Source organism: Fusarium fujikuroi, chromosome FFUJ_chr05 (assembly GCF_900079805.1).
Source record: "Fusarium fujikuroi IMI 58289 draft genome, chromosome FFUJ_chr05".
NCBI classification, from domain to species: domain Eukaryota; kingdom Fungi; phylum Ascomycota; class Sordariomycetes; order Hypocreales; family Nectriaceae; genus Fusarium; species Fusarium fujikuroi.
The window spans coordinates 203,980-231,026 of record NC_036626.1 but is presented as its reverse complement, the minus strand read 5'-3'; the positions used below and the strand labels follow the sequence as shown (position 1 = coordinate 231,026).

General features: G+C 46.6%; 8 protein-coding genes; 3 read left to right on the top strand and 5 right to left on the bottom strand.

Annotated features, from left to right (window-relative positions):
• Window positions 1-57: 57 nt before the first annotated feature.
• On the bottom strand, window positions 58-2,178 carry FFUJ_06791 (related to tol protein; the record flags this gene model as incomplete). XM_023576970.1 has 2 exons in its annotated part: window positions 58-1,684; window positions 1,817-2,178. 2 exons carry the CDS (start codon window positions 2,176-2,178, stop codon window positions 58-60), a joined length of 1,989 nt encoding a protein of 662 aa, XP_023430116.1.
• A 357-nt stretch (window positions 2,179-2,535) lies between these two features.
• Window positions 2,536-4,506, bottom strand: FFUJ_06790 (uncharacterized protein; the record flags this gene model as incomplete). XM_023576969.1 has 6 exons in its annotated part: window positions 2,536-3,287; window positions 3,343-3,670; window positions 3,720-3,818; window positions 3,867-4,123; window positions 4,173-4,266; window positions 4,321-4,506. 6 exons carry the CDS (start codon window positions 4,504-4,506, stop codon window positions 2,536-2,538), a joined length of 1,716 nt encoding a protein of 571 aa, XP_023430115.1.
• Window positions 4,507-5,782: 1,276 nt separating this feature from the next.
• FFUJ_06789 (uncharacterized protein) lies at window positions 5,783-7,960 on the top strand (the record flags this gene model as incomplete). Its single annotated transcript, XM_023576968.1, has 1 exon — window positions 5,783-7,960. One exon carries the CDS (start codon window positions 5,783-5,785, stop codon window positions 7,958-7,960), a length of 2,178 nt encoding a protein of 725 aa, XP_023430114.1.
• A 1,082-nt stretch (window positions 7,961-9,042) lies between these two features.
• FFUJ_06788 (uncharacterized protein) lies at window positions 9,043-10,668 on the top strand (the record flags this gene model as incomplete). The annotated part of the gene is made up of 1 exon (XM_023576967.1): window positions 9,043-10,668. One exon carries the CDS (start codon window positions 9,043-9,045, stop codon window positions 10,666-10,668), a length of 1,626 nt encoding a protein of 541 aa, XP_023430113.1.
• A 736-nt stretch (window positions 10,669-11,404) lies between these two features.
• FFUJ_06787 (uncharacterized protein) lies at window positions 11,405-12,343 on the bottom strand (the record flags this gene model as incomplete). The annotated part of the gene is made up of 1 exon (XM_023576966.1): window positions 11,405-12,343. One exon carries the CDS (start codon window positions 12,341-12,343, stop codon window positions 11,405-11,407), a length of 939 nt encoding a protein of 312 aa, XP_023430112.1.
• Window positions 12,344-14,297: 1,954 nt separating this feature from the next.
• FFUJ_06786 (related to small s protein) lies at window positions 14,298-17,687 on the bottom strand (the record flags this gene model as incomplete). The annotated part of the gene is made up of 1 exon (XM_023576965.1): window positions 14,298-17,687. One exon carries the CDS (start codon window positions 17,685-17,687, stop codon window positions 14,298-14,300), a length of 3,390 nt encoding a protein of 1,129 aa, XP_023430111.1.
• A 558-nt stretch (window positions 17,688-18,245) lies between these two features.
• On the top strand, window positions 18,246-21,810 carry FFUJ_06785 (uncharacterized protein; the record flags this gene model as incomplete). XM_023576964.1 has 7 exons in its annotated part: window positions 18,246-18,729; window positions 18,780-19,154; window positions 19,216-19,779; window positions 19,851-19,956; window positions 20,003-20,260; window positions 20,307-20,740; window positions 20,792-21,810. 7 exons carry the CDS (start codon window positions 18,246-18,248, stop codon window positions 21,808-21,810), a joined length of 3,240 nt encoding a protein of 1,079 aa, XP_023430110.1.
• Window positions 21,811-22,144: 334 nt separating this feature from the next.
• FFUJ_06784 (related to helicase-like transcription factor protein) lies at window positions 22,145-24,805 on the bottom strand (the record flags this gene model as incomplete). XM_023576963.1 has 9 exons in its annotated part: window positions 22,145-22,180; window positions 22,234-22,335; window positions 22,408-22,558; window positions 22,613-22,798; window positions 22,846-23,797; window positions 23,847-23,976; window positions 24,040-24,112; window positions 24,161-24,271; window positions 24,321-24,805. 9 exons carry the CDS (start codon window positions 24,803-24,805, stop codon window positions 22,145-22,147), a joined length of 2,226 nt encoding a protein of 741 aa, XP_023430109.1.
• Window positions 24,806-27,047: the final 2,242 nt, after the last annotated feature.

The following is a 27,047-nucleotide window of genomic DNA, read 5'->3' as shown; positions in this document are numbered from 1 at the left end:
CTACGCCGTGCTTAAATCTCTGTAAAAAGAGGAAGTCAATCTATAGCTTAACAGCCCTTACACCAGCCTAACTTCTGACTCTGCTACACTGTCAAACCAGTCCAGTTTACATACCTGAAAGACTCCTATACGCTGAAAGGTCTCATGATCTTTCCTGCAGAGCATGAGCCCCTCTTCTAGTGTAAGCTGCAAACACCAAACTTCTTCAATACCCTCTTCGTCAAAGTCAAAAATCCCTAACGCCACAAAAACCGACATATCTCTATTCAGGCTCCCTCCCTTCAGCTCCTTACGCCCTAACACAATTGGCCGGCGCATAGTACCTGCTGGCCTCTTTTGCTTTCGGAGCGAAGCGATGAGCTCACTCGACGGTGTTCGCGTGAGCACGATTGCTTGTTGAATCCGCCCCAGAAGCTGCAGCTCGCAAGACGGCATGTGCAGTACGTCAGCTCCACAGTGAGGATCTACCGTCCAACGGCCTTGCTTCGGCCTTATCAATGGTGTTCCTCTTTGGCTCTCTGTCTTCATTCTCCGAAATTGTTGGAGTGTGAGAGGCTTGACGCCACCTTGAATGGAAGCCCAAGACCAAGAAGGCGCTCTGATCACCGGGGCAGATGCAAAGATAGTTGGCAAAGGTCTCGTCGCTGGTCCAAAGAAGCTGCTCACTCTATAACCAGGCCTCCAAAGCAAACAACGAACAAGATCATCCTCCCAGAGACCGGCTAGGTAGCGTGACTGAAGAGCCTTGGAGATAGGTTCGGCGATGGAGGCAAGTGCTGCGAAAATGTCATGAGGGTTCGACAGTTGACGTCTAGAGAAATCGACTACAATCTCGTCCCAATACTGCAGGAGCCGATCCCGGGTCGATTGCGGACTCCCGTTGCCATCTTTCAGAAAGCTGTGCAGTAAGACAGATTTACCTTCCTGATAGCTGCGGTCTTCCGAGTAACCGGAGCTTCGACATAGGAAAAAGAGTTGCTCTTTGCCAAAGAACACGACCCGACGGCTCAGCCTCTTCTCTTGACAACACCAGCCGCGAGTCTCAGTAATACCGTAGTCATTGGATCTCAATGGACCAACAATAACATTTCCACCAAGACCATCTCCAAGAGGAAACTCGCAACAGGGAGCAGATTGTTTGTAGGTATTGGCGATGAAGGAGTTGCGAGCATCGCCTGATCTCCCTGCCGTGATGGTAAGGGTTGCGTGGCCATATACCTTGGCCATGAGCTTTGATTCACGTTCCCAGTCATCTTTGTCGCCTTGGATTATACATAGAGCGTCGATCCAGATGTATCGTACGCCCATTTGGCGGGCTAATGTTATTGTATCGCGATGTGCGGCTACGACGCGGGACTCGTCGATACCTTTCAGCATTCCTTCCATCGTCTTGTGATTGAGCGTGAAGGTATCTGTACCGGGTCCCCAGCAATAAGACAGCGCCAGATATTTCTCCTTCATGCTCTGGCCAGTTACGATAAGTCGTGGAAGGTCTCCTTGTTTCGCGTTGCCAACGTCGATGACCCTGGTAGGCATTTCGTACGTCTCATCAGCACCGCACGCTTGATGAGACTTCGTACATCTTTCGAGGAAACGTCGGATCAAGGTGATATATGAGCCAGGTTCATATTCCGCGGTGCAGATTCGCGCCGGTGTTCGTGAACCTGCCGCAGTTCCTTCTTTCCTATTCAGCACATCAGCAGTTCGTGTAGTATTATGTGTGTTTTGTGTAGTTTAGACTTGTGACTGAGAACTTTAATCATTACACAGAACTTATCCCTTCCAGCATCGCGCTCTGAGATGAAAAAGAACTTACCCGTAGACGGCTAGGTTTATGTAGCTGAGTCCATGGCTGCTTTCCTTCACGGAAGTGATAGGGTTATATCTCCCGCACGATACAATGATGCGTGGCTGAGTTAGAATTGGACTGTAGTCTGTGAAATGGACATAAATCCAGATACCCGGCTCAAACTTGGTAACTCCTTCCGGAACTTTCCCCTTGAGGACAGTTTCGATCTCAGAACCTGCCCATTCCCGTTGGAAGCCTGTCCAGCAAAGACGACAAAAGTCGCAGCCATCTTCAGCGCTTTTCTTGAGTGAGGCGAGATTTGGGTGGAATTCTAGGTAAAAACGATCCTGATCAATAGTAAAAGCGCGGCAAAACGCGCATCGAGGCATGGTTTCTGGGTCTAGTGGTTGGTGAGGACCATTAAACTTAGGTATGTTGGAGTGGAGGAGGATTGCGAGCTGCTATGTCAGATTGTCGGTCAAGAACGGCTAGTATCTCAATGACACCAATGAAATAGCTCAGAGCCATGCTATGACTAAGCCAAGGACCTATCTAATAATACGGATTTTAGGTGTAAGTCTGATACGATGGAATACATTGCAAATGCAGCTATGTAAGAAAATTTGTTAAAGGCAATTCCTACAATAGGCGGAATGCTTGATTGATATCCTGACCAGTTGCACTGCTTCTGAAGCTGGCCTATTCAGATACGTAAAGCCCGGGAAAAGAAGGGAATAAAGGCGATGCTATAGCTCGCTGGGATCTATTCCTGCCCCACCTCGAATCCTGATATAAGGCACATGAGTCTTGGGGAAATATGCCGTCACGGGAGCCACTTTGCACTTGAAATACGTCCTCCACGAAAAGGACTTTTGAAGCCCACTCTTCTTGTACACCTTGGTCTCCTTTTTGGAGCATGGCATGTCCATAGATATTGTCGTCCATCGGTTATACGTAACCACCTTGGTCTCCATGGCAAACGATCCATTGACTACCGAGAAGCCCCTAAGCTCAGCGTCCATCATGAACATGCCATTGCTGTATGAAAGAAGAGGGCTTGAAAGGTAATTTCTGACTAGTTCGTCGACTGCATCAAGTTCAGCGATCAATGCGGCATCAGCTTCAGGTGAGTCGGAGGTTAATTCCGTATCTGGCCAGATAACGTTGGACCAGCTGAGCGACCATACGTTCTCATGGGCGTCTCCGGATGGCTGCTTGTATTGTTTGATGACATCTTGAAGTGGTGAAAGGTCCGTCTTGATCTGTTTGGCTAGCGCCGGCACACGCTGCACGATAGGCATGAATAGGAAGATGTCGCTGATCTTTTTAAACTTGCCCTGCTTGATCATGGAGACTAGACTTGCCGCCTCCGGATACTTTTTTATGTCTTTTCGAAGTTGAATTGTATCAGCCAGCCTGTCGCCGAGCCGGTTAGATGGAACGTCGAGGGGGCCTCGGACTGGCCAGAGTGTGTTGGCAACTTCAATAACCTCATCAACTACAAGCGGTTAGTGCGTGCTTGTGCAATTATCGTGAAGCTACTGTAGACTCACCCCGGTCGAGGAATTTTAGAACTCCCTGTCCATCACACCGATTTAACTCCTCGCAGATCTTTTGCTTGCTTGAATCGAACTCAGATCGCATGGTATCGTAGTTGGATGCCAGAAAGTCCGCCGCTTCGTTAATGTCCTTAACACTTTCTTGGATGCGACTTAGGGCACCATCCCACTGAACAAGTACTGACTTGATTGGGGGCTCCATCATTTGGAATGAGGGGGTAAGATAACCGTTGACCGCAGCGCTGATGGAGTTTGCGTTACAGTTACCGGCTAGGCACGCAGCAACTACGCGGGCTAGAGATTGAAAGACTGAAAGGTCAATCTGCGAAGCATTAGTTCTAAGATTTGTAATGGGAGAGATTGAGACCTACATCCTTGGCTTGGGCGATGACCCACGGAGCCATCGATTTGATAACATTTGCAATATCGACTTTGTTGTTGAGAATTGGTAGACTAACCTTTCCAAAACACTTGGACGTATTAGACGGGAAACAGAGAAATAAAGAGGAATATCATACCTTTTCGATACTAAGGGTGTCATCCGCGACCTTCGTGGTAGCTATGTTTATCTCACCACGAATTGACATCGCCGTGAAGGAGCCCGCCGTTGCAAAGTTTTGCAAGCGAGTGAAGCAGCCGCAGATGGCCTCTGATGATTTGATGAAAGTGTCTCCCAGACTCCTGCCGAGAGTCCTACGAATCTCATCGCAGAGGTCAACCTCCTTGGTGAGAATGGTTAAACTGGAAGGAATTTGTTTCGATTTCTTCTCCCAGCCTGAACCAGTGTCAGTCAATTCTTTTTGAGCTTTGAGGGTAAGCCTTACCGGGAATGCAAGTCCATACTTTACATCGCCTGAGAGGCTTTTTTAGGGTCGGGCAGCTCCGTGTCGCCGATACGCGACTTTTGCATTTGTTCCACTACCTGGTGTTAGTATGGAAGCTGTCTATATGCGCTTGTTGAATCTGGCCTACCGTAGGGACCTTGATAGTCCTCATATTGACCTTGATACCATTCGGCACGATGACTTTGATCTTGCATGTTGACACTTCTTTGACACCGGCACAGATGACGGGTAGACTGTTGAGACCAGCATTCTGGGCAGTTATCACTTGTGCCAGCAACACAATAGGTAACAGAAATGGTAGTGAGAGTTGCATCTTGATCGATGAGTTGAAGAGGTTTGGCCCTTCGATAACACACAGGCTGGTAATTACTTTAAATATTCCACCAGACTAGATGGACGCTTGAGGTTACTGACCAGCCAGTTCAGCTGAAAACCTTCGGCTGAGATGGCGCTTTTAGAACGGGGCCGCGCTTTGTGAAGGGCTGATAGCAAGTTTCAGCCCTACGAGAGACGATAGCCCGCAAAGAGACAATTTTAGCGAATCGCTAGAAGCTAGAGTCGATATCGCAGCGCCAAGGAATCCGGACCCAGCCCAGGTATGGGGTGTTCGAGGGGGTCATCAGCCACAGCTCTCCATAGCACCAACACAAAACGCCATAATAGCCGGAAATGGCTTTGGTGTAGGCTGAATAGTTGCACTCGAATGTAAAGGACGTCTGGGATTTGTTATTTGGCTGAAAACGTTTACTGGCATGATGCTAGGCTGGAACCATGGCCTCGTGCCTTGCAGGAGACTAAGTGTATTGGTATGGAACAGTAATAATCTTAAGAGTTCAACAGAAGCTTATGCTTAGTATCAGTCTTAGTGCAGACAGGTAAAGAAACCTGATAAATATATATATATAGGAAATATATCTATGACCTTTATTAGAGCTGTTTCCAGCTATATCGTCCTTGTCTGCCAGGCTCTTATTATACCTTCAGTGACCGAAAGTGAATTCTGGGCGATATTGCTGCTTGACCAACATCACTCTGCGAGCAACGCTTAATGGAAATTGCCGCATCTCCGCCTTGTATGGCCTCAATATGCATGATACAGGCCCTTAATGGCCTGGCTAATATCTTTTAAGCCAGTGGCTGAACAAACCATGGCTTTAAGCAAAGAGCTCCCACTGTAGCCGGGCGCAGCCTGATTGACAGCGTGATATTACACAGGCTGTGGCGCTCCAGACATCAGTCGACCTGCATTTTGGTAGTAGAGTGCAGTTTGCTGATTGGTAGCTGGGACGGAATGTGGGGTTCCTTATACACGTGTCTGTCAGCCAGAGGGCAGAGAGATATCTGCCTAGAAGGCGGAGTGCATATCTTACACATTGCCCGCCTGGGCATTTTTGCTGGTCATTCTGGTTTGCATAACCTCAGCACTTGAAGCGACTTTATTCTGTGTAATCTTATTTATTATAAGAGGACGCCTTGCTGCGATTAGGTCTAGATGCAGATCTCGGCCTTCTGTACATCTTTCAGAGAACTCTCAAGCTCGACTCTCACCATACCGCCTAGAAGCACATATTTTCTATTTTATCTCCATTATGGATGTCGCTGGTCTTGCAATCGGTATTGTGAGTCTCTACACAGCATGTCGGGACTGTTATAATTTCTTCACAACCGTGAATGCAGCCCAGACAGAATCTTCAGCTCACCTGCGCGAGCTGGAAATTCAGCAATCAATTCTCAAAGCCTGGGGCTTCCATTGGCAGATTCAGAATGAAGAGGACAGCAACCCGGGGCACTCCGATCATACCAGACGAAAGAGGTCAAAGCTTCATGCGTATCTTTTGAGCAACCGATTCAAGGCAGAAGGCGTCTTCAAAACTCTTTCTGCTCTGGCAGATACACTGTCCGACCAGAAGAAATTGACCAAGCGCTATGGCATCCAGCTTCAACCAACCAAGACCATCCAGGACGGATCACAACCAACGCAGGATGTCGGATTGATCATCCCGGATGCTAAAATTGAGGACGTCGAGCCAGTCCTCTGTGAAGTCAGAAACCGTCTCACGGTGCTTAATAAGCTTAAATGGGCTTTGAAAGATAAGGACAACTTCAAGAAACTTATCGCCGACCTGAGATCTCATAGCGAATCTCTCTATCGCCTCTGCCCCGAGAATGCATTCGAGTCCATGAACATATATCTCACTATGGAATGCTTGGCCAGACAGGAGTCGCCAGACGGTCTAAAGTGGACTTCAACACTCGCAACCGAGCATGCGAAAATCGACAAAGAGTCTTTGGTTCGGCAGGGCTACGAACTGCTCGCTTCGACGGCCACATTGAAAGCATCGGTCAATAAGAATAGAGAAAGGAAGGAAGTGAATGAAAGGAGTCTCACGAGCATTGACGAGATAAAACCTGAGATGAGATATCTGGGAAAAGGCCTTGCGCTGTTCGAAGAGCAAGTCGTTTACGTGGAAATGAGAGACTACCGGGGACCGCCGCTAGACTTCACTCAAGAGCAAAAGCAACGACTGAAGCATCGTCGAAAGCGGGAGCGCTTCTTATCATCATTGCCATCGCATAGAAAGCTTGAGTTGAGTCAGATGGGCGAATACAGCAGCAGCGACGACGATGAACCGATCGAGAGAGTCAGGCCAGCAGATCCTAAGCTTCGCGCTCTCATTAGAAATTTCTTCGATACTTTTCAAGGCGCTAATATGATGAAGAATGTATACGGATTGGATATCATCGGTATGATCGACCACACCGAGGGCGACGATAAAGGTCACTGTAGCATTCTCTATAGGCTCCCGGGCACGATTGGCTTCCAGAGCCGCGAGCGGCCTGCGGAGAATCTGAAGCTTCGCGCGCCTGTGACGCTGCAGTCACTACTTGGAACCCGGCAGAAAAGAGGCATCCGATCTATGCTCGGTGCACGTTTCGAGCTAGCTAGAAAGCTTGTGCGTGCCGTTTGCCTCCTTCACTCCAGTGGCTGGCTGCACAAGAACATACGCGCAGAGTCAGTCATGTTCTTTCCCGAGCATGTGAGTACACTCCAAGAGGATCGATACGAGGTCAAAATTGAAATCGATGTCTCGAAGCCTAGCCTGATGGGTTATATTTTCTCAAGGCCGGACGATATAATTATCCAAACAACTCCGCCCTCCACGCCTGCGTCTGCGCCTGCGCCAAGAATGGAAGTGCCCTTCCAAAGACCACCATCGCCGGACTACTCGGCGGGTACTTCGATTTGGCGAAGTTCGAAAGGGGAGTCAGAGTTAAAGAGCCGGAAACGAGCTCCTCGAAGTGCCAGCATATACGGTCGCAACATGCTAGGAAAGGTAGGCTCAAATGGAGAGGCAGAAGAGGCAAACATCAGTGGGTTTACACTGGACTATTATCAGCATCCTGCGAAGCACGCAGATCCTAAGCGTCTGTATCGCCACGCATATGATGTATACTCTCTTGGGATTCTTCTCATTGAAGTCGGCCTATGGAAGAAGTTGGAGAACGACGATGACTCATACTCAGACTCGGACTCGGACTCAGGGTATAAAAGAAATATCTATAATGATGAAGAGGATCATTATGAGAGAAGGCGAAAGATATGTCGAAAGTATCTGAACCGCTTAAGATGGGAATGCGGAGATACATATGCGGACGTTGTTCTTAGTTGTCTTATGATTGATAGCAGCGATGACGAAGTAGCCAAGGCGAGCGAGCGGGAGCTTTGCGGAAGGATTGTGGCTGACTTGGAGAACTGTCAAGCTTAGTTTGGGTTTGAATTCCATGTATTTACTAAGCTACATCTCATAGTGTACAGCTATCATTTCGAACATTGAAATATTTCATCTGCGCTGGTGACACTACGTTAGACCATCAAAAATCACACCCACGAAAGGTACCTCAATCTCCACTGATTGAGGTGGTGACTAAGCCCCTACAATTTCGAGATCTACATCATAGTATATTACTTCTTATAGCTACACACCCTTTCGAAGTTGATCAGCGCACAGTTGATGACCCGGGTTTCTGTGGGTGGCTAAGCCCAATGACCGTCCGACGACCACTCTCGATTATTGATGACTCGCGCATCAACGCAGCTATCGAATGGAATAGAATGACGCTGGGATTGCCGGCAAGGCTTCCATCTGTTGGTGTTCTTGCGTCTATAAATAGTGCAGAAGTGCAAACTTTGACTCCTCTGATTGGTTGCCTGATTATGTTCGATTGGCCGCATGAATTGGCCCAACACACCAGGAAACATCATGTCGGCGAATGACTCATTATTCTGCTGAGCTGACTGCGGGGAAAGTAGCAGGGCTGGACTGTTATCATGCGTTCAGTTCCCATATCCTTAAGATCAATCATCGCCATTAAAGAACATCAGTGCAACCGAGACCGCATTACAAAGCTTTTCAACCGAACAACCTCTACACCATAAAAATTCTATCACGACCAGATAAGTTAATGACTAAAAGAGTACTAAGAATACTGTCGTAGTCATCCAAGCCTTCCTCACAAATTGCCTTAAGGTACTTTGTGCCTTCATATTTGGCTCCATCCGACCAAATCCACGCTTACTTCGTGGCTTCTAAAATGGCATCTCAAGGAGTTCAGTTCCACCACTACATCCCTCGCTTCATATTGAAGCAATTTGCAAACACAAATATAAAGCTAAAAGGGTAGGAATCTCCTTGACCTTGTCCGTCACAACCACTCATAGAAGTCTAGAGGCAGATCGGATGGACTCTTACATGTCTTCGACGTACCTAGTCGACGATTTTGCCTTGGAGAAGTCGGCAAAACTTGTGGTGAACAAAATCTCTACTACGACAGGGACGGCAATAATCCAATGAGAATCGAACAACTCTTCAGCAAGTTGGAGTCTAAAACTAGCATCATCTTCGCCAAAATCAGTTCGGCCGTGACCGAAGGTCTCGACCACATCGACATCTTTGAGAAGGATATCCATATCCTCTTCAAGTTCATGAACATTTCCATGAGGCGTTCTAAGCAGTATAAAGATGAGATCAATAATCCTCACCGCGAGAACGACTTCATGTTTCAACGCCTGCTTGAAGCCTCAACAGATAGTGGCCGATCAGGAGAGCCGACTCAATTTTGGCTCGAGCACCTGCTCTACCTTCTGGAAACTGACCACGAGGACCTCCTCAAGGATGCTGCAAAAACCGACAAAATGGGGCCTGAAGGCACGTACAAACACTTCGTGGAGAAATACGCTCTACAGATTTGGAGAGCAGCCGATGGTTACGAGTTCTTCCTCAACGAAAGACTAATCGACTTTGAAGGCGATACTCAATCCGTGCTAGGAACAGAAATAAAAGGAACACGGATGCAACTCATATGGATGACTACGGAAGACGTGATTCATCTAATACTTCCAATTAGCCCGGAAGTGGCTGTTGTTTTTTGTAATGAGTCACGCTGCTGGGAGTCCCCTTTCGCTGACATCATGCATCGACTCAAAAAGCCGTACCCTCAGAATAGCCTGTTGTCAAAGGCACCACACAAGGATATCATAGATGTCTCTGTACCAAGTACGAAGAGGGGCAAGAAGCTCTGGCCCGCAACAGTGGCGTGGCGGGTAAATATTGGTACGCTGACCCGACCGCATCATCGGATCATTGCGTCATACTCTCTTAGTCACGCTAAGTCAGTTATCATTGTCCGAAACAGAGCACGATTCGAGAGAGCAAGAAGAGAATTGGAGATGTTCAATGCGGAGAGAATGGAGTGGTGGCAGAGCAATGGTATTCGGTCTGGGTACCCTGATGACGGGCGACAGTGCACAGATCCAACAACGGACCAGATGGACAGAATAGTAGATGAACACATGGCTGCGCTCGATGAAGTTCTCAAAATCATCGAGAAAAATGACGACAGACTACAGAGGACGAAGGAAAACGCGCTCAAGTCATGGCTAGCAATCTGCACGTGCGATGCGATTAGGATTTCTTCATCGACATTGGATGACAGGTCTTCTTATTTTAACATTATGCACCCGGCTCTTAAATCAGCCTTTGAAGCAGCCTACCCCCCAAAACATCCAGAACATAGGGATCTTGTTACTATCGACTTTGGCGAATTCTTTGATCATGCCATAGGCGATGAGACATTTGCTCAACTGTCTGTCGAGATCGAAAAGAAGATCAGGGAATTGGTCCACTCAAGCACCTTTCGGTCTCACTTTGAAACCTTGAAGGAGTCCTACTTACCCACTGCAAATGCCTTTTTCGAAGAACACAATAGTGATCTCAGCGAACGGTCTGTTACCCAGGAAGATATGTTTAATTCTCCGTCTTTTCGTTCGGTTTACAGGGCAGCCCAGGGTTTTGATGTCCTTAAGTGGATGTTCGAGGAGCGGCAAGATATCTTAGCAACTTTCATAAACAAGATTGCGGTGCCTATGGAAGCCATGCAGCCCCGAGTTGTTCGGATGCGTGCAAGGCGAGAATAATCTCAAGCAGGCATTGAACTGATATTAAACGTAACAACGGGTTTATAATGTCAAGCACTTATGATAACAGTCATATTTTCTGACTTTCTCGTTTATGAAGAGGTTCAATTGACTCAAAAAGAACGATTTTACCCGTCAATACTATCTATAGACAAGCTGTGAGCGGCCAATCTCAGATAGCGCGTGGGAAATGACCGGTGTTCCTGCAAAACTTCTGCTGATGTGGAAGCGAGCCGTGCGGACGAGGCGATCAAACGCATGACCAGCAGTTTTGCGTTGCTCACCGTTCTCAGGATAAAGACCGAATCTTATGGCAAGGCTAAGACCTATTTGGGATGTTGACATTAGGTTTCCTTCTGCTGTGATGTACCTTCGCTGATATAGGGCCTTTAGTAGTTGGCTGTCTTGGGCGAACTTGTTAGATAGGTCTCACTTTCCAAGCACTGAGCACAGCTTGGATAAGACCAGGGTGAAGTGCACAAGGTACACATTCGCGAGGAGAATTTTGTCAGTTCGTCCGTTTCCAGGATCCTCAGGCAGTGCGCTGGGATTCGTCTTCCCCTCTTTCAGAACATCGCTACTCTCCCCGCAACTGCCTTATCCTAACCTGCAATAAATTATATCTTTAGGATAGAGTTAAGAGTTTGTAATATGAACTATTCTTTACTGTGTATTGATTATCAGATTTACGCAGTGTTAGCTATTTTACCATAGTAAAAGCAATATATAAACACAACTAGCTCTTTTGCCACGTATTGATAATTATCTGCCACTCGCCCTGCTTAATGGCCTGTTCTTTCATCCTCTCCTCCCACGTCTTAAGACAAGAAACCCATGCGTTAATGAACCGAGCTTTTTGGCAATCTTCAGCGTTCAAGCAGTCATCTCTTGCCCTTGCATCGAGTGACACCACTTGATCCCTCATTTCGATTGACAAATCTCTGAGATATTGCGCTGTACTGCCTCTATTCAGCAATGCTGAATGTGCGGTGATCAACTCGACATATTGTACCTGGATGGCAACCTGGACCTGGTCTAGTTCTTCATGCCACTTGTACATCTCATCCGTAGGACGCAACTCAGAAACCTGGTTACCTTTGAGGATTTCTCTGTATGCACAATTGCGCGCGCTTTGGTCGTCCACATACTCAAGTGAACTCGCCACAGCTTGCTGTACCAAGAACCGCTCTAATATTGCTGCTGCCTCGAACCCGACGTTCCCACCGTCCATGAACTCGCCTCCCACCGAAAGAGGAACCGCGTTCTCCATGGTTGCCTCGGTCACGTTCGCAGCGGCATCGCCAGGGCCGAGGGCAGCAGAAAGTGAATCCATCTGAGCTTCTGCGCCATGGAGGAAGCCATCGGCGAAATTGCTGGGGTCTGCCGTAGCTGAGTCTGCTATTTCCCCAAGACCATGTGGTGGATCGAAGACTACCCCTTGCGCTGATGCTCCCTCGACTCCCATGGCTGCGATGTCGCTCAGCAGCACTGATGTACCGAAGCCAACACCAGCCGTTAATACATTGATAACGATAGGTATGACACGATCTCGTAGATTGCAGTCATACGGCGTGATTTTATGTTTCTTGATGATGCGATTGATCACGTCGAGTTTTGAGCAAGCCACCCAAAGCTGTCTGAAGCCGACAATGGATGTGATGGTCGACAGTCCCATGGTCGGGAGCCAGAGGATGACACCCATGCCAATCTTGGTAGAGTAGCCGTAAATTTGGCGGTTCTTGATTACCTCCCGCTCTCTAATGTCGCTCACTCTCTGGGCTGCAACCAGTGCCTCGAGCTTCGTCTCATATTCGAGGCAGTTGAATAAAGTGATTCTTTAAATTTCATTTTTTCTGTCTTCTTTTCAGTCTGTGACTTTCTTGTTGATTGCTGTCAAAACTCACATCTTTATATTCTGGCCCCCTGCTTTCAGCTTTCAGCCTTGCGGGGTCTTGGGGGTCTGATCGCCGTTCGCATCACGCCATGGCGCTGTGGGTTGGGGCTAGACCGGGTCTCAGGGTCTCAGCTCAGGCAGTGCAGCAGGGATTCCTCAAAATTCCACCATACCAGGCACAATCCTCAATCCTGGGCCCCATAGGGCGTAGACCAATCGATTATCCACTTCCCGCCGGGGAACGGAGACGGCGGAGAGCTATGAAATGTCTATCCTGTCATTGACCCTTTCGTGCAAGCTCCAGCTGCAGAGAAAGTTCTCTCTTCTTCCTCATCATGGCAGCCTGCTGGTGCCGGTTTCAGACCAATGATAACACTACTGCAATAAGTGTTACACATAGTTTACTAAACAACCTAGCCTGGGTGCAGGGCGAGGCCTTTCCAATTAGGAAAGGTAGCGTATCTCACCAGCAAGCCTTCAGCCCTTTATCCCTTTTATGTCTCGTTTTATGATTGTTTTGGGAACTGGATTACGTTTCAGCTCCGTCTTACAACGGAGCTTTCCTTATGGTTTTGTGGTTTAGCAGGAAAGCATACTTTGCGCCTTGTTAATGGATTCCTGGCAAAGTCGACTTGCACCAGTTGAGTTACTAATCATGCCTTATGATGCAGTGCGCAGGCTGAAAGCAACCTGGGTAAGTTCCCTGATATTGTGCAAAAGTCGCCATACAAAAATGCCCAAAAGCGTGAGGACCCTTCCATGGAGCCTTAAGGGAACTGGTTTTTATTAAATTACCTAGCTCTTCTGGCTGTGATGTTACCCGAATGATGGGCATCATCTGTTAGATGAGCTATCTCGTCTTCTCCGCCGACAAAATGCCCCGTACTCCGCCCTGTGGTGTGGATCTATAGTACTCTGCGTCATGATTGCTATTTGCATCGCTCTCAGCGCAGAACTTGGGCCATCACATGACGACAGCGAGGCTGGCGCGAGAGGCGCCGTTGCCTCTCTCCTCCTCTATTCGATAAGCTATGCTATCTTCTTTAACGCCATGGTTTGGTTAGTCTTCAGAACTATTCCCTTTCCTCTTCAGGACTAAGGGTATGGCTCTCGCTGTGGCGACCAAGGCCATCGTGACCATCGTTGCCATCGTTTTGTTATAAATCGTACTTTAATGTCAGTTGTCGGTACATCCATGCACCTGAGATTCCCACATATGCGAGACAACTGACTTTATATGTAGATACTATTCACTCTTCATTGACATGTCTCGTTGAGATGTCATAAACTTTAACTATCAGTCAATTCACTCTTCATCACATCCAACGCTGGTGCTGCCTTGTTCTTCCTTTTCTTTCTTCCCGAGACAGCGAGTGCTTTCGATCATGTATTCGAAGACCTTGACTAAATTGAACTAGTCTCGTTAAAGCCTCGAAGAGATGGCGGCTTTGTTCGGCGATGACGTTGTTGTTCCGACTTCTCAAGCTAAAGCGAAGCCTGGCCATACTGCCGAGATCGATCTGATAGAGCATGGAGTATCCAGAACACAAAATCACTTTGGCGCTTCTTAGCTTGGAGCTCTAATGAGGAAGAAAAGGATGGACCTGGGACAGAAATCTACGACAAAATCTATATAAGAATTTGAATCATAATTATACATAAGATACTGATACAAAGTAAACGATAATCTATTTTGATTTATTAATTCTTTTCCTAATTCTTAAGTTCCTTGTTATCACCCGATATTAAATAAAATAGGCGTCGAAAAGTCCAGTCCCGCATCTTTGAACTCATCAACTACATAGTTGTAAGCCCTAGAAGCATTGATTGGGCTCAGCTCATCGGCAGAGCACTTGAGTATTTCTTGCCAGGTATTTCCATGTTCAAGCATCGCATTTCCACTCAGCCCCATTTGCACCAAATGTCTAATTTGGCTATGAAGACACCTATCAGGAGCGTAGAAGTTCATGGTGGACATGGACTTGTCGGGGGATTCCTCGTATACGTCTGCAACGAGTACTGCATCGAATCGAGAGCTGATATCCTTTGGTACGTAAACGGGGGAAATGCTTGGTGAATGCTTCTGCAACTCGGCATTCATTAATTGGTGGGCTGCAACAAGATTCACAGCAATGAGGGCGTAGTGTGTATGAGTTTTGAAAAGTGAATCAGCCCGCTTCTTGTGACTGAGAAAAGTTCGGAACTGAAGTAAGAGAATATGCTGCCAGTCTTCCTCATAAAAATAGTCGCTCAGCTCTGTCGAGGCATAAAACACAACAGGATTATAAAACATGGCCAAGTTAGCCAAACAATTTGAAATGTACCAACAGTGCAGAGCGAGAATAGCGCGTCTAACAGCGACCCAATAGCGTCTCTTTCTTTTAGCAATATATTGTAAATGGTGAAGAATATATTGTAGTATCTCGCAACCATGTTTGAAAGTCGTGTTACGGCGACACCCAAGGGACATTGCGCGAAGGATGGCTGGAATAGCATTCAAAAATGTCGACTCAGGATATCCCTCAAGTAATCTCCTCAAGCCGACGATTGAATGCTCATTGCCTCTTTCCAACAACATGACCGAAGTAACAGCTTCTATCATAGAATGTTCAAGGGAGTTCAAGGTTGACGGTGCATATGTAAGAGGAGTGCAGTACTTACCACCGCTGAATAAACCAGATGACTGCCATGCTTTCAGAGCATTTATAAGGCCGTCTCGGACTGAATCTTCTCTAGATATCCGATCGTCGCAAGACATAGCAATAGCCATCTCCAAGTAGCCATCATAATTGATATTTTGCCTGCACGATAGGAGCCTTATATCCATTAAATCAATATGATGTCGATCCCTGAGATAGATGAACCGTGCTCTGATCAAATGGGCAGCAAATAGCCTGGAAACTTGCTGACTTTTGGAAGCGCCACAGAATTCCAGGCACTCACGACCAAGCACTGTATCCATGAGAAAGTCAAAAGCAGTCCTATGGATAAAATCGACTTTTGTGAAGTTGTATTCCAGCAGGCGGCGATCTCCGCAAACATAATCGGATGTATCATTGGTTCTGGTCACCTCAAGGAGGCCACGGCAAGCCCATTGCAAGTCGCCCTCAGCTCTTGAACACCTCGCACGAAGCTCCTCAGTTGTTATGATGCGACCTGCGCTCAATATATCTGCCATTGGCTTGTCTTGGGCAGCCGCTGCCATGACTACTAATGAAGACATCCTCGCAGCGTCTGTGTCTGGATGGCTGAAGGGATTCATGTACGGCAAATAATCCTTGACTTCACGAGCTGCAATAGCAAGATTGAAGTAGAGCGAAGCAGTCCGTCGAATGCTGCGTAGGTAGACGTCATCTCCAATTCTTCCCCACATGTCAGTGTATAGAGTAGAGAGCTCCGAGGGAGTCTGTTGAATGCGCTCTTGCAGCATTTCGATGGATACATTGCCTTGGCGGATGGCCCGATTCAAGCTGTCTACTACAAGAGCGGCCCACAAGAACACGCCCTCAGCCTTCTTCACAATCTCGTGTGACAGATGATCTCGACCGAACCTCCCAAGTACACAAATATCAAGCCGTGCCTTGACAAAAAGAGTAATGTCGCAATCATTCAATTGATGGATTCTCAGTCGAGATTGCCCACTGAAAAAGGAGCAAAATGCATTTTCTTCTCTGCTGGATGCACATAACTTGATTTTATCGACTTTGAGCAATTTGTGGATGACTTCAGCGCTTGTCCACTCTGGCCAAGGTAGATGCTGTAGCTCCTCAGCCTCGTCCAGGCCATCGATGAAGATGCAGAATGCTGAAGAAGAGGATTCTAGTACCCATAACAGGGCCGCTGACAGTTCTTCGAGACTCCAATCTGAGTAGCTTCTCTTGTGCCGCACGGAAGATTGGGCTTCACACAACCTTCGACAAAGACCAGGTCTGCCATCCAAGACTTGATAAAGGAGTGATAAAACCATTCCTTCGACGTTCCGCTGCAATTTCTGTCCGGGGTTCCAGAAGAAGTGTGTTAGAACCTGGAAATCAGAACACCAAACCTTTAGATGCTCGACTGTTGAACGGCTGAAAGCAAGAAATTTCATTAGAAGGCTTTTGCCCGAGGCTGGCTTGCCACTGACCCAGAAGACGTTCGAGTCTGATTCCAGCCAGTATGCAAAATTGTCAAAGCGTGGATCGTCGGTGCTCTTGGCCTCACAATCCTGGTAATGTTCAGAGAGTTGACTAGTCATGTCTGTCAGACCGGATTCGGACGACGAGTCTCCATCTGACTGCCACCAGGCATGTGGATCGAATATCCAATTGAAAGTCCCAGGATACTCATTTGATATCTTGTTCTTCCGGCTGTTCATTTCTGGAAAGCTTAGACTCGAAAGAAGTTGTTCATATTGTTTCTCGAAACCCTTGTCCTGCTCGCGATCCAGCAGTTCCCGACGAAGTTGATCGATCGTCTGAGACATACTCTGGCAGATTTTGTTCTCCGCTGACTTTGCACGATCTTCAACCACAGCTCTTGTAGTCGCGTGCTCATCTGCAACTCGATTACCAATACATGCAAACAGGTCTGCAACGTTTGTGGAGTCGTGTTCGAGTTCTGAGATGATGGTTTGCAAAGACACTTGAAGATGCTGATATGATTCCAAGGAGGCGATCTCAGCAGCTTGAGATTGACTGCACACACGATCCAGCAGGAGACCGTGCAGGAGTTGTTCATATCGATGTAGGTTCTCCTCAGCATCTTGGAGTTCCTTTTCACGCCATAACGCTAGAGCGCTCTTCTTGAATGCTGCAATTTTGCCACGAAGCCCTTTTTTCAATCGCTCATCAACATGTAGCTTGGCAAACTGCTGTTGTAGCTCGTCCACGCAGTCGTGGACCTTATTGCCAACATCAACTATCTTCTGCTGCTCCTTGCTTAGTGGCCCCATTTGGGCGGTAGTTTGATTCATCTCGTAGAAAGAAGCCTTCGCGTTCTTGAGATATAAGTCTAGGTTTGGGTCAGGAGCTCGGCCATCGTGAATGTTGCGATAGACGTGGATGACATCCTTAGCGAAGGTGATGATCTGCATTGCATTGCAGAGAATGCCTACTCCAAGGAGAGCAGCCTCGGCGCCAGACATGATGCTTGCAGCCTTCCGATCAGAGGAACTCTCAAGTTTTAGAGAGGCTGTTAGAAATGATCACGTTGAAGCAGAGAAAGGGTGCGAGGCTTGCATGAAAAATGAGGCCGCAAAATCAGCCTGTGCAAGGCACAAATGTTGTTGGCTGATAGCTCTTAATTGCATATCTTACATATTCGTGCGTGAAAGAAATTTATGAACATAGGCCCAGTACTAAAATTGTCCCTTATAACAAGTAACTCGAATGGACCACGCATTAAAGGTTAGTCAGGCCGAGTGTAAAATATGAAAGGCGGAATCGCTCATATGAACTTCACTATAAATGCTACCTGCCAGGTACATCCATAGATTGTCGCTAAATACTAGCGCATCAGCATGCAATATATGCAATTAAAAAATTTGAACCAAACAGCTGTCGAGTATGCCTTGCTCAGCCTGATTCTGCCGCCTCATTTTCAACCCCCGCATCCCTTCTTCGCCCAACCCAAACCCAAGCAATTGCTTATCTAACAACTTGATGATATTAATGCGTATGCACTTGAATAACTCCGAAAGATCATGACTACTACACAGCGTGCCTTCGAAGCGGCGATGCTTGACTTTAAGGACAAGCTCAAAGGTCATAGTTTCTACGACCAAATTATCCAAACGACTAGCATCGAGCAAGTCTACCAGGATATCGAGAAGCTTCAAGACAAGCAGGCAAAATCCGGTCGCCTTCGACACTTATCCAAGATTGAACCATTTCTAGCTCGACTTCGTGAATACAGCAGTGTCGTTGAGACCTTCGTGCAAACCAAGCTCGACATCCTAGCGCTAATATGGGGCCCAATCAAGCTTCTCTTGCTATGGGCCGACGTTCTGAAACAGTCATTCGATGCTCTTGTGACCACGCTGGAAGAGATTGGGAATGCTCTGCCTGACTTTTGCGAACTGGCTGAAATTTTCACTGGTAACAATCGTCTGCAGGCATTATTGGTGCTGTATTTCCGCGATATTCTTCACTTTTACTTGATCTCGAGCAAATTCTTTAGTATGCGCCGTAAGTTTCTTAGACCTTCAATGGTGCAACCCAGGTTAACGATAAACAAGGTCTCAAAGTTATGTTTGAGATTTTCTGGCCAAGCCACGGGGACAGGATTCAGGTCGTGGTAAAACACATGGCAAGTCATCGCGACCTAATCAGAAAAGAAGTTCGCATGGAGGAGATACGCAGAGCAGACGAAATGCGTAATCGGGAATTGCAACACATCGTACAGACAGAAGAGAACTATATCGCACAAGAATTTGCCAGTCATCGAGCACATATCTCACCTAAGAGCTACGATGCCGACCTGTATCGTTTCAGCGAAACGGTTTGCAATGGAACCGGTAAATGGCTCTTCCGGGATCAGTCATTCCAGAATTGGCTGGCTGGTAAAGACAAAGCAAAGCCTATTTTATGGCTCCGGGGTATCCCAGGGGCTGGTAAGCCTATGGCTCTAAGACAAACCACAAAGAGGCATTTACTAACTAACTACTTATCTAGGCAAGACACTACTCGCTAGTAGCGTGATCAAGCACACTCAGTCTTTGGATGGTACCCATACCGTGTTTGCTTTTCTTACCTACATTGACAGTCGCATTTCAGCACTCTCTATCGTCCATTCATTAATATTCCAGTTAGCCTCTACATCCCTATCCCTCAAGACAATGCTGTGCCAATCAAACCTCCAGCACCTTGGAAGCGATATCAAAATTGCTAAAACCCTTTTTCAAGCACTCATACAGAGTGCAGGCGTTGTGCGAGTCATCATTGATGGCTTAGATGAGATCGAACCTACACAACGCTCAACGTTGATCAAGGAACTCGTAAGAGTAAGCGGTGAATGTCAAGAATGCCATATCTTGTTGACCAGCCGCGCCGAAAGTGATATCTCTCGCGATTTGGACGGCAAAAGTACGAATCTACAGGTCGACAAGAATAACGCTGGCAGTATCCAGGTTTTCATTAACCGAACTATGGGGGAGTGGTTCAAAGAGCGGGACTTCGTGTCAGAAGTTCAAGACCAGCTCCAAGGCTGGGCTGCGCCACTAGCATTCCATGCAAAAGGTTTGTTCTTACTAACATGTCCTAGCTGCCACATCAAAAACTTGTGATAAACATTTCTGATTCGTTAATAGGAATGTTTCTTTATGTTAAAGTTATCTTCAGGATAATATATTACATCAATGATATTGAGGATATACAAAATGAACTGGAACATCTACCGACGTCTCTAGAGGATGCGTATGCGCTTACCTTCTGTGGCCGTTTAAATACTAATATCTCATAGCTATGGCAGAGTTTTGCAACACATCAACTCCCACAAAGATCCACAGAGAAGGAAACTCGCACACTCTATACTTGGTTGGGTTGGATGTGCCCCAACACCAATGACACTGAAGGAAATAGAGCAGGCATTGCTTGTTGACCCCAAACTCCCTTTTAAACCACCAAGGGTTCAATCGGGAGTCGATGTTGTACAGATCTGCGGCCCGATCATCGATATAGCAGATGGTTACGTTCAATTTGTTCACTTCACTGTTCGAGAGTATGTCAAAGGGAAACCCCCGCTTTCAGTCACTAATACCAATCAGATACATCTTCAACGGCAATGTTCCGAACTCCATCTCTCTCTCTGAGACAGCACTTGACTTGGCTATTCGCTGTTTGGTGTACATGTGCCAGGACCACCATGATCCAGACCTCACAGAAGATGAACTTGATGCTAACATTATATGGGGGGCATATCGCTTGCATGATTTCTCATCCCGCTTCTGGCTTGACTTAATCTGCAGATATTTAATTTCGTCTGGCTCAGAAACCGTACCTGATACACTTACCGACCAACTGAGAGTACTGCTCGAGACACGATCGTCAGATGCTTACACTCAGAGTGACCAATTCGAAGGCTCCCTACACCCAGCAATTTGTGATCTGGAATCTCAGGATCCTGACTTGGTAGAGATGCTGAAGGGCTGTGCTCATTTTCAGACTTCATCGACCAAGTCAGACTTTCAGATCAATAGTCGTGAGTTCGTTAATCCTCAGAACCAGTGATAAGAACTAATCGGATCAACAGCGGAGCAGTGGTTGCCTACCAGCCCGCTCTCCATCCCCCATATTTCAATTACTCTCCATGAGCGACTGGATGGCCTCGATCTTGAGGAAGGTTCGAACTCAAAATCACTTTCTTACCATTATGGACCTAGGTACTTCAAATGCCGGGTTTTAGGCTGTTATTATCGTCGTTATGGCTTTGAGACGAAGACAGGCCGTCGGGCTCACGAAAAGAATCACCAGAAGCCATGGTACTGCAGCACCCCAGGATGTCGTTACGCGACCCAGGGCTTCATCTCACGAAAGATGAGAGACGACCATTTCGAAAATGGCCACTCACATGCTGCAGATCCTGGTTCGTCAAGCACTATCCTCCCTCAGAAGATTGAAAACGAAGAACTCCAACCTCTCATATTTGATTTGATTGAAATCAACAACGTGGAGATCATAAAAACACTGATGCCCTATTTGCGCAATTCGAACCGTTATGTGCAGATAGCGATCGCAATCCACGCTGCCAAAATGTGTTCTCACTCAATATTACAACTGTTCATTGACTCTGGGATACTCACAGGAGCATTCTCCACGAACAATAGTCTAGATTGGTCACGTTTTAGGATTCTAGCCCAGCGGACAGTAGAAAGTGAGAGTGTCGGCTTATCTAAAATTCTTCTATACTGGGTTTCGACGCTAAATACGCAAAAGGGGAATATCTATGACGTCGAATACACAGTAATGGCAATACTCAAAAGCATAATTGCATTAGAGTCTGAGGATATTTTTGAACTTTGGAGGCCAATACTGGCTACAGGATTCAACTTCACGGCCATCAACTGGGATGTCGGACCAGTGTTCACGAATGTGGATATTATAGCCGCCACTAACAATAGCCCAAATGGTGAACGCATGCTGCTGTGGCTATGGAAGAAATGCGAGCCTTTGGATACACTAAATGTGTACGAACTGAAAAGATTTCTTCGAACTATTGCCGAGAATACATGTTCCGTCAATTTAGCGCGTTATGCGATTCAACATGGCTGAGGTTGACAGCAAGGCCCACAAAGCCTCTCCAACAGCCTTGCAAGTTGCAGCAAGAAAGACCACACAACAAGCAGCGGATCTCATGGAATTCCTACTTCTTCAAGGAGCAGACCCTAACGTTCGATCGAGGAATAAAGGTATTAGTGACGAAAAAGGTGCACGAGAAATTTCAAAGTGGCTCGGGATGACTTGGGAACAATTAGTCACAAGAACTACAGAGAAACGTCAAAAACAAGAAAAACGAAGGCAAGGGTTCCTGCTGTGATTGAGAGATAGATTAAATATATCATTGAAACGTCTTGTGTATGGACAGCTCCGAGCTCTGCATCTCCACTTACTGCTTGCTTCTCTGAGTGAGCCATTTCTCAAGCTTTTGAAAACAGTTAGTCGGAGGCCTGTTTGCCATTCTGTGTGACTAAATACCCTCGAAGTCTCATTGTAGATGTTATTTCCGTCGGATTCATCATTAATACGCCAAGTATCCTGAATAAGCTGTGTCTTTTTGACTTGAATGCTTTGCACGTACTATCCAACAGAAGTTAGACCATACTTACTAGCAACTAACTTCAGCAGTAAACTGATATTGATAGTACTCACCTCCTCGATAGAGTCTGGAGTAATATAGTTAGTGGCCGTGACGTGCCGCTGCTGGCCGATTCTATGAACACGTGCAATCGCTTGCTCTTCCGCCATGGGGTTCCAATGAGGCTCGAGAAGATGCACATGATTAGCCGACGTTAGATCAATGCTGGAGATGATGATAATGTTAACTTTCAATCACTCAAGTTGGCTAGTCACTTACCCTTCGCCGCCACTCCCAAGGGTGGCCAGCATTACAGTACAGCAAGGGTCGTTTGCGAATCTAAACAGTGCATTCTCTCTTTGCTTGACTGAATACTGGCCATCAATTCTCGCACACAAGAAGCTGGCCTCGAAAAGAGCTTTTTGAACAAGATCGAGCATTTTTGTCCAGTAACTGAAAACCACACTGATCAAAATTAGCAATATTTCTGTATTTTCGTTAAATACTCATACCTTTTTACTGGCGGAAATGAGGACTCTTTGAAGTTGCTTTTTTGTTCTAATCGAAGTTTTTGTATCAATCTTTGCACCTTAGCAGACGGTGATGTTTCACAGTATGAATCATCACTAAAAGTCGTTCCAGGCTTTTGTCTAGCACGCAGGCTTGGCCTTTGGAATATCTGCAGATTCCAAGCTTCAATGTCCGAGGCAGGTAAGAGATCCTCTCCATGATCACAAATCCGGCGAAGATTCTGGATTAGAGACAAAACATTCTTCTTTTCCCTTCCTGCCGCTGAGGGGTTGGCAGGATAGCTTTTGGAAGAATCGGCGGCGTTTTTGGCTGCTTCTGATTCGAAGAAATCGTAAAGTGCGCGGTCATATGGATGCATGTCAACCTTTTCTTCGTGGACAGTCGGAGGAGGGAGTGCCTGCGAAATGCTAAATTTTGTCCTCCGTAGGCAAGTTGTTTCAACTAGGATCCGTAGCTTTCTAAGGCCTTCTTGTTCATTATCTCGAATCGGATTGGTTATCCAATGATCGAATCTGCCCTTTGCATCGAGTGGCTTCATTCCTATGAAGGCCAGTAATGCCCCGTAGTTGTCGATGGAATTGACGATAGGAGTTCCCGTCAGACACCAGCGCCTCAACGATTGAAGCTCACATGCGGCCTGAAAGACTTGAGTTGACCTGTTACCGATGCGATGGGCTGCTACCATTAACCACATATACAAGGTGGCAAAATGGCAATACTGACCTTCATCTAGAACGACACGGAACCATGGCTCTCTAAATAAGGGACCTTTGTTAGTCCACTCAGACCTCAAGGTCTGATACGTTGTCAAGACAATACCATTGTCTCGGAAATGCCTGGCAATATTTTGCCTACCAGTTCCATGATAAAGGGCAACACGGATCTGACCTGGCATTATGTGCGATTCGATCTGGGCCTGCCAGCCAGGAATCACTGCACGTTATTAGCCAACGGTGTGTTACGGGGTCATCGCGAACTGTACTGCTCTTAGGTATGACAACTAATGTTGTCAAAGACTCAGAACCAATACCTTGAGCTTCTGCATCTCGCAACGAGTCCAGCGACCAGCAAATGAGGGAGAGTACGCAGAGTGTTTTACCAAGTCCCATCTCCTGTAAATTAAACTTCGTCAGCTCTGCATGGTAAGCAAAACCAGGATACGACGGTCTTCTCACATCAGCAAGAATGCCTCCAGCACAAGTAGGCACAACGTTAGCCCTATGCCCCGTTATTCTATGAAGATATTCTCTGCTTGTTCTTAGACTTCAGTCTGCACATTTCGTTAAGATTTCATACCTGTCTTTGCCATTGGATGCATCCCGTACAACCCAGAGCGAAGGACATTGAGGACTCTCAACGTTGGTGCATTCCTTTTCGCTCATCACTGTAAGAGCTTTGAGCTGGTACCTAGATTGCATTAGTTCTAATGACAGACCAAGGATGTTCTCGAGCTTACTCTTTCAGGCGAGTCTGTAGACGCGGGCTTGGCTCGGTCGTGGGTCGGATTGAAAGATCAGCCGCGGTGTCGAAAATGCCTATCAGTTGACTTTTTTTCTGTTCATCCAGCGTAAGAGAATGAGCAGATGTACTGTCGTTGTATTCAATAGCAAGATCTTCCAACTGCGGCATACGAGATCCTGGAATAACAAGGTAATGAGGATTGAAGTATTCCATCTCCAGGTCAAAGTATTCAATGTCCTGGGACGACGGATGTTGAAGGAAAAGGTCATTATTAGATAAGAGATTTCCAATTTCCGCTGCTTCTTCGATAGGGCTGAGGACTATGACGCGGAGCGATGCTGGTGCAGTCAATAGAGCGCTGAGCTTCACCGAAGGGCGGTGTAGCGAGTCTGATGGAAAGTCCGCAACGAGGCCGGCGTATGCACCTGTGTCTGCTGTACTCAGCTTTATGATACTGCCACACTGCCGTATGTTGACCATGGCTTCTGACTCTTGTCGGTTCTTAAAGAATGACGATGTGGTTTTCGGGGTTATCTATTACAGGTTAGGACCAATTTCAAGTAATTATCTTGAAGCTCACCGTTCCGAGGCAGATATGGCGAACTGTCTCTGTAACCAGGGCCTCGCCTCCAAAGTCAAGCCTCGCTTCGTCTTTATCTTGTGCTTTTGTTTATAAGATGCTAGCCGGGGAACCGCCGTCACACGCGAGCTGAGGGAACAATTCGGCGTCTGACAAGAGAAAGTCTTCGAAACTATCACAAATGACGTCTGGCTCTGGTGATTGCAGGCGAATTCTTTTGCAGGCTCGTTCCACACATTGATCCTCAACATCCATTTTCGGGACCATAGAATCAAGTATGCGCGAATTCAAGGTGGTGAAATTAAATGAGATCACGATTATCATTATCTGGATGCAGCCTGAATTTTGAGAATGCCTTGAAAAAAACGTCAGCCCTGTTTAACGCCTCGTTGGTGCACAGCCACAAGTGAATCCGCCTCGGCGTTAAGTGCCTCGAAACGATTGGCCACCCTTCGTACTGGATAAAGCATTTCAACCAATAAAAAGGACAAGGTGAGATCAAGAGTAACTACAATGCCTTGGGCAATTGTGTAGGCAGCTGGTTTACTGCCTAATGTAATCGGATAACAGGTTATCTTGAGTTAATAGACCCTCTAGCTGATATTCAGATCACGCGCCTTATATAAAAGTAAATTAAAGAAAGAGTCATCATCTAGGTTTTCCTCTTATCAGCCTTGTGCTGTAGCAATTAGTCAGACATCTTGGTATAATGTCTAAGTTGTGAGCTAGAAGTGTTATTTGCCGCTGAGACCTGTGGCTGAGAGCTTAAGCCGGCCGCGAGAAGATAGTAGTTCCGATTGACTTTAGGGGGCATTGAGACTCATGATAACTGCAGGTAAATAATATTGACTTTATTCATAAATATAATATACTGTTGTTTACGTAAAGAAGACAATATTATACAATATAGTCTAATCGTTTCTAACCTCTTAGATGTAGCTTTTAGGCTTATAATTATCAAAGTAATATTCTTGTCAATATACAGGTTACTGGAGCCAGCCGTTCTTGTTTTATACATAAGCGAACTCGTTTATTATCCACTATATTCGCTTCCAAATGTAGGTGGAAGGTCCAGCTGCAGAGTGCTGGGTAATTGATCTTGATGTGAGCCAAGAACGAGTTATCACAAGTCAGGGAGTTCGAGGTGATCGGCATCTACATGACAAGGCGAAGGCAAACAATGACCAAGTGGACTGCTGCCTCACTCTCCTAAAATAACAAAGGGCTCTGATTCTTGGGCTGTGTTGTTTCCTGGAAATGGGCCATGGCCGGAAAGTACGGGCTAAGAAGATATGCTCGATCGCCTGATCCACCCTATGCTTCCTGAGTTGGGTCGCAATACCTCATCGGCGGGCCAATCTACCAGTCTGGATGCATTTTTCTTCTTGATAGAGTAAGAATCATGCAGGTAAACTACGAGCTTTCTATCCATACTTCATGTTCAACGTAGCGCCTTATAGAATATAAAAGAAAGAATATAACCAATATAGAACTTTAGACACATACCAATTAAACTAATTAGTGACATTGTTTATATTATTTTTTTCTAAACCAAACACAAAGTAGAGCTCTGCCAGCGAGCTGAACTGACTAACCCTTCTCCATTGCTATTGTTACTAGCTTCCGTTTTAAGTAAATCTATCAGATAATCTTGTATTGTTTTCCTTAGTCTCATCCTATATGCATTCGTCTCTTCCATATGCATGGCTACCTAATTGGCACCAGCTCTATAAAAATACATTGACCCCCATAGAAGATACGCTCCGACCATATCGATGGGATATCGACAGCCATTCGACAGCGATATAGGGAAGGAGGACGAGGCCAACTCTTCTGCCCGGGAATAAGTCGACCCTTGGTCTCCTTGTGGGTTATCTTAAGCGCTACCCAGGTCCTCGCCGAGCAACCTGCCGATGGAGTCCAAGGCGCAGACACACACGTAAGTGAACAGCGCAGGCGCTCCAATCAGAGTACCACAACCAGCATATAGCGTGTGCACGGCGCCGAGGAGTCAGATTTACAGAAGCACTGAATCCTGGATGGAGAGGCTGCTGACAGCAGCCTTGCTCCTCTTCGGTGTAGCTGGTCAGAATCAGGCCGTGCCAGTTTGATATTGAGAAAGCTCAGGCTTCTCCTCGGTCT